Source organism: Formica exsecta, unplaced genomic scaffold, assembly GCF_003651465.1.
Source record: "Formica exsecta isolate Colony F162 unplaced genomic scaffold, ASM365146v1 scaffold38, whole genome shotgun sequence".
NCBI classification, from domain to species: domain Eukaryota; kingdom Metazoa; phylum Arthropoda; class Insecta; order Hymenoptera; family Formicidae; genus Formica; species Formica exsecta.
The window spans coordinates 354211-360375 of NW_021851042.1; the positions used below are offsets into that span (position 1 = coordinate 354211).

General features: G+C 33.0%; 2 protein-coding genes across 3 annotated transcripts in view; one reads left to right on the forward strand and one right to left on the reverse strand.

Annotated features, from left to right (window-relative positions):
* The first annotated feature begins 957 nt into the window (after positions 1-957).
* On the forward strand, positions 958-5465 carry LOC115239386 (neutral and basic amino acid transport protein rBAT). 2 transcript variants are annotated; one of them, XM_029813885.1, is made up of 10 exons: positions 958-1281; positions 2314-2692; positions 2823-3076; positions 3161-3286; positions 3358-3584; positions 3663-3846; positions 3975-4201; positions 4786-4791; positions 4968-5117; positions 5201-5465. In XM_029813885.1, the coding sequence occupies exons 1-10, from the start codon at positions 1066-1068 to the stop codon at positions 5274-5276; spliced, it is 1845 nt and encodes a 614-aa protein (XP_029669745.1). In that variant the 5' UTR covers positions 958-1065; the 3' UTR covers positions 5277-5465. The 2 variants fall into 2 exon arrangements, with proteins under 2 accessions (XP_029669745.1, XP_029669746.1); XM_029813886.1 differs by lacking the exon at positions 4786-4791 and having other exon boundaries at positions 960-1281.
* Positions 5466-5745: 280 nt separating this feature from the next.
* The window catches only part of LOC115239387 (JNK1/MAPK8-associated membrane protein), a 1843-nt gene continuing 1423 nt past the window's right edge, over positions 5746-6165 (reverse strand). The window contains exon 3 of the mRNA XM_029813887.1: positions 5746-6165. This exon is cut by the window's right edge and continues 12 nt beyond it. Coding sequence (XP_029669747.1) covers positions 5891-6165 — 275 coding nt within the window. The 3' untranslated portion in view covers positions 5746-5890.

Below are 6165 nucleotides of genomic sequence, written 5' to 3' on the forward strand. Positions count from 1 at the left end.
GTTCCATTCTCGTTCCGCGTTACGCTAATCCGCGTTTCCGCGCTCCATGTAATGGCACCCTAACGCTGCCATGTAAAGGCACCTTAAAAGAAATAAGGAACAGGGAATAGAGAACAGAGAACAACTGCATTGGAAGGAATGCGCGCACAACACTTGTGTGCGCATTCCCTCCACTGCGGTTGTTCTCTGTTCTCTATTCCCTGTTCTTTATTCCTTTTATTATGCTGAGGCCCTAAAGAAGTTGCTGCTCTTCATATGTTTTCACGCTGTTCTGACGGCAGGGACCGGTCTATATTATATCCTATATGTCATCTATAGAAGTCATAATTTCGAGTTTCAATTGGTCACAGTTTTCTGTCAGATGCTGATAGATTACATAAATACTATATATGCGATCCAAAAAAGACGGGATTATTAGAAAGAAAAATCGATAATAAAAAATTTGTCCCAATAATTTTGGATTAAAATTTGTATTGTAATACGGAAGAAAATTATATTAAGAAAAAAATATTAAAATGAAATAAAACAAATAAAACAAAATAATTAAAAGTATAAAATATTTTATTACACATAGACATATTATATAACATTAGTGCTGGCTTATATACATATAATAATATATAATATCCGTAAAAAAAAGATTTATTTATTTATTTATTTTATTAATATATTATATATTAATTTAAAAATATTATTTGTAAATGTTTTTCGAAATTTCGTTTATCGGCAAGCTCGCATACTTCACGCAGTTGATTTGATCTCTTATCGAAATAACCGTCCTAATATCTTGCCGACCTATCGACGCGTTTCCCCGTGCGCGTTTCCCCGAATTCCCGCACCGCGTCCCGCTCCAACGGTTCTTGGAGCTTGGAGCAGCTGCCATTATTCGCGCGTTATCGCGTTTGCCGCGTTTGCAGTTTGCAGATCTTCTAGCACGATAAATATATTATATATATATATATATATATATATATATACGCCGTGCGTATATTGCATAAGCTCTTCGCGAGATAGTTGACCGGAAGTGCAGATAAACGCATCCTTAATCGTCGTGATTCGCGCGATATGGAGAGTGGGAGAGATAACGGTGAGGTGAACGGCGATGTGAAGGAAACATCATCCTCAGTTGTTAACACGTCCAAGTCGGAGGTGTCTCGCGACGAGGGGCAGCACATCGCCATGGGCAAGCAGAACGGCGAGGATCTGGACGAGGATGCGCAGGAGCGAATGCTCCAGGGGGACGATAGCACCGCGAAGATCACCGAGAAAGATAACGTCGAGGTATAAATGAAGATCTTTCTTTTCATCTCGCGAGAGATCTCGCTTCGCGAAATCGTGGGCGTTGGAGAGGGAATAAGCATCATGATGATATGCAAATTTAATTCTTTAAAGATCACATATGGGTCATTTTGATACTATCAATATTTTAACAATAGAATATCCCGCGTGAGTAATCAATAAAAAAATATGTAAAAAATTTATTTTTTAACTTTTTTTATACATGATTATTTTCTACAAAGAGATGTCGAGGCATATATAAATTTTTGTAGATTTTTTTCAAGCACTTTGAGATAGCTAAAAATAAATATATGACCTACTTCTGAAATTGTTTGTTAGAAATACTTGTATGTTTATCTTAATGTTGAATATGCTTACAATATCTTTGATAATGGACACGCCTATCCTCGCCATTGTACGAGTAATCGATCGTTCCTGCGCTTATTCTCACAATCTGTCTTTGTTTCACTATTGCCAGATTCAATAGTACAAGATTATACTTAATGCACAATTTGTAATTTCTTTGAATTTGTTGATACATGCGAGATGCACTGTCACACAAAGCTATAAATAAACAAAAAAAAAGAAACAAACTAATTATGCTTCAAAAGATATGTAAATTTTCACAGAAGTTGCATCATGCAAAGAGATTATAATTTATTTTAAATATATTAACTCTTATTCTAATATATTCGGTGAATCCTTAATGTTTGAAACTCACTTGCAATATTTAAATATTCAATTTTTCTTAATTTTCATTAATAACTAGATTATAATCCTACAAATTAATTTAGTTTTATATCTGCATGATCATACAATATGTATCTTTTAAGAATAAATACTGAGAATGTATAAAGAATATAAATAATTTTTATACAAGCATTTATAGCAATAATATGTATTTTATTAGCTTACAAGTTAGACATATGTTTAGACTTTTGTTAGACATATTTTGAAACAATTAGTTATTCTGTACTACTTTGTTTGAGCTTCTTTGATTTTTATTCTTAAATTGTTTTGTGGTTCTTCTAACAGGTGAAATTTATCTCTGAAAATGGCGATGTCAAGATCGATATTGAGCCGACTAAAAACGCGTTCGCAGGAATGAGCAAAGAAGAGTTGATGAAATTTGTCAATGATCCATTCTGGGTGAGATTAAGATGGGCCTTATTCATCTTTTTTTGGCTATTGTGGGCAGGCATGTTGGCCGGTGCTATAGCTATCATTGTGATGGCACCAAAATGTTCAGCACCTGAGCCGAAAAAAGTCTGGGAAGAAAGTCCAATTATTCAGTTGGATATCTCAGATTCTCCTAGTAATGATTTGAATGGGCTGGAATCTGTATTAAACGACTTGAAAGATCAACACATCAAAGCAATCTCTCTCTCATCAATAGTGAAGGAAGATGTAAATGGTATGTATAAATTTTCAAAAAATATATAGGATATTTTATTTGCTTTGTGCAAAATTCTTGATTGTATCTTATAAATACATATATTCTAAAATATGTATTAATAAAAAAAAATGTATCATTTATATTATAGGAGCAACCGAAGATTTCAAAACCATCAAATCGAAATTAGGAAATGTTAGCGACTTAGAAAATCTTATCAAAGCTGCAACAGAAAAAGATCAACAAGTCTTTTTGGAGTTGGATCCCAACCATTCTTCTGTAGAGCATCCATGGTTCAAACAATCTGTAGAGAAGCAGGATCCGTTTACATCCTATTATGTATGGGCTGATGGAATAACTAAATCTGATAATGGAAAAGAAAGGCGAAGTCCTCCAAATAACTGGGTTAGTCATGCTTGCATAAAATTTTGTACAATAGTTAAAAAAAAAATCTTGCGTTTAATATACTTAAACAAATATACTTTATAGCTGAGTGTATATGGTGATTCTGCATGGGAATGGAATGAACAAAGAGGACAATATTATCTTCATCAATTCAATAAGTCGCAACCAGACTTGAATTACAGCAATCCAGCAGTAGTGAAAGAATTTGGAGTAAGTTTATTACTCTTTATTAACTGATACATTTAACTTTACTTTGACATATATTTTATGTATTATTCAAGGATATCTTAATTCATTGGCTGAAATTGGGAATTAGCGGCTTTCGCTTAGCAAATACATCGTTCTTAACAGAAGATCCACAACTTCGTGATGAGTCTAGGAGCCTTCTTCCTGTAGAAGCGAATAATTATCAATCGCTGGTACACGTTTATACGCGCGATCGTCCGGAGAACGCTGCGATATTAACAAAATGGCAAGAAATAGTTCGTAACGAGACTGATGATAAAGGGTATGTTTGCTTTTACATTGTCACTTTGTGATTACACATGTCATCTCACCTAATTACAATGTTATATTTATATGGTAGATTATTCGCGTTGCAAGACGATATTAGTGCAGATATCTTGCAAGTTTACAATGAGAAAAAGACAGTAATTGACTTACCACAAAGTTCGCATTTTCTTACCACTGCCAACGCGAGCATTAATGCAACTGTATTGCGTAAAAGTATATCACAGTGGGTCAACATTGCGCAATGGCCTGCATGGAATGTGAGTATCCTTGGCAAAATTAGTTTTACTATGTAATTTCGTTGAGATATTGTGGAAAAACATTTTCCATTCATTTTAAAATATTAGAGCTTATAACCATTATTAAAAGCATGGTTTTGTAATTATAGCTCAATGGTAAACAGCATTCTTTGAGGGATCGTATGCCTGGTAATGTTGCCGACAGCATCACGTTAATGACGATGCTGTTGCCGGGTACGCCAATTCTTCGATTAAATGATGTCATGTCCGCGAAAAACGCGTTTGCAATCTTGTCAAATGCTCGGAAGGGTTTGACATTCCTTCACGGGAGTACGACATTTAGGATAATAAACGAAACTGTCTTCGTATACGCGAGGTGAGTTTACCCATTCAATATTGCACAATAATCATTAATTTGAATATACACATACAATTTAACAAAAGTGAAATCAGATATTCATACGCTAACCATTTAAAAAAAAAAAACAGAGCGATTGATCGCACGTTATTAAAATATGAATTGCTGACTTGTGCCAAGTAGATTTAAAAAAACTAATCTTTTAAACACTCCTATTATTAATCTATCTATTGAAATATCTCTAATTTATACACAAGAAAGATTATGAATGAATGCATACTTACAATACATGAATGAAGTCAGATTTAATTGGATAATTGAATTCTTATGCACACACTCTAAATGCATTCTTGTACACAACTGAATTGATATTGAATTAATCTTTCATATCTTGGCCCATATTCTCACGGTGCTTTTGTTACATCTTGTCTTAACATATATAAATATGGCTTCATATCAGATGAATAAAACTTGTGAGCATTTTTCTGAATTAAATAGTCCTGAAAATATACGATAACTGAAATGTGTTGCATATTATGTAGCGTAGTAGACTAACCAAAGATTAATTAATTTTTTTCCATGCTTCATTATATACAACACAGAAGTGGGTAAGTGTGCATGTGCCACTAACATACTGCAATCATGCTTCGCATTGTAAGAATTTAACTGCATACAAGAGAAAATAATATAATAGATTTACTTTGTATCTTGTATACATATGCTTTGCAATATGTTATATACACTATTAAATAAAGAACAAAACTTAAATAAATTTTTTTTGTAGACTAAGAAGCGGTAATCCCGGATATCTGGTGGCGTACCAGACAGGAGACGAGTCGGCGATTGTAGATCTGTCTGGAATACCGCGAGTATCGAATGAAATCAATGTAGTTGCGTATAGTCCCAACTACAGTCGAGATACAGAAATCGTGAGGTAAGAATTTTTGTGAACTTTTGTAAAATTCCATATATTTTTAATGATTTTATCTAATATTGGAAACTTTATCACTTTTGCAGGACAAAGTTAAATTCAAATAAAGTGCCCATATCACCCAAGAGCACATTGGTCTTAACATTTGTGCCAAAGGAATAATCGATAAAATGAGTATTTAAAATGCAAAAACGGTCGGCTATATACGATAGCGTTTTTGCTTCAACATATATAATCGGAAAAAGAATATAACATGAAAATGATTTGTGTGCAACTATAATAAAACGAATGAAATCTTGATATTATGTACTATACTTTGATGAAATAAATACATATATAGCAAACATCAAATATAAAGAATTGTTAATTATATCAATTTTTCCTTAGATCATGTTATTAATACTAAACTGGACTATAGACCAAGCAAATGATCCCAAACGAATATTAATGAACAAAAACGCACACTTTTATTAATTTTTAAGAACTTTTATTTTAGATAAATTATATATTTTGCATGTAAAATAATTTTTGTTTATAAATTATTAAATAAAATTTCATTATTGATGTTTACTAATATTTAATTGTGACTTTTCGTACTCGTTAGCTTGATCTGAATCTGATTTTACAATTATTAACAGAAGATCTCTTTATTAAAAAAAGAATTTTACACACATAAACACGCGTGCATAAAATCTTTTGTTGTATAATAAATAGTTTAAATACATTAACCTCGATATGCGCGATTTAGTATATACAAGAATTGATTAAAAAAGGGTTTATTCGATGTGCAGCTTATGTGGATCAGTAAATCGTGCCGTTATGATGTAAAACAAAGCCGGTAGCACAACTAGGACCAACATTCCGGGATGGATGCTGATTCCACGAAGAGTCGCGACCGCTATCACACCATAACCATGCAACAACCAATGGCCCAGGATGACTATTACGTTCTTTACATTGGAGATGGAGCTCAGCAGCAATGACTTTATCGTCTGATTCAATTTAAATGCAAAATGCGCCGCATTTGAGAGAACTGACAAAATGATAGTGA

Excerpts from the sequence above, each read along its gene's own strand:
- LOC115239386 (XM_029813885.1), top strand. The coding sequence starts at position 1,066 with ATGGAGAGTGGGAGAGATAACGGTGAGGTGAACGGCGATGTGAAGGAA. Across the intron at positions 3,847-3,974 it reads CGCAATGGCCTGCATGGAAT|CTCAATGGTAAACAGCATTC; the intron begins GTGAGTATCCTT and ends TTGTAATTATAG. Across the intron at positions 5,118-5,200 it reads CGAGATACAGAAATCGTGAG|GACAAAGTTAAATTCAAATA; the intron begins GTAAGAATTTTT and ends TCACTTTTGCAG.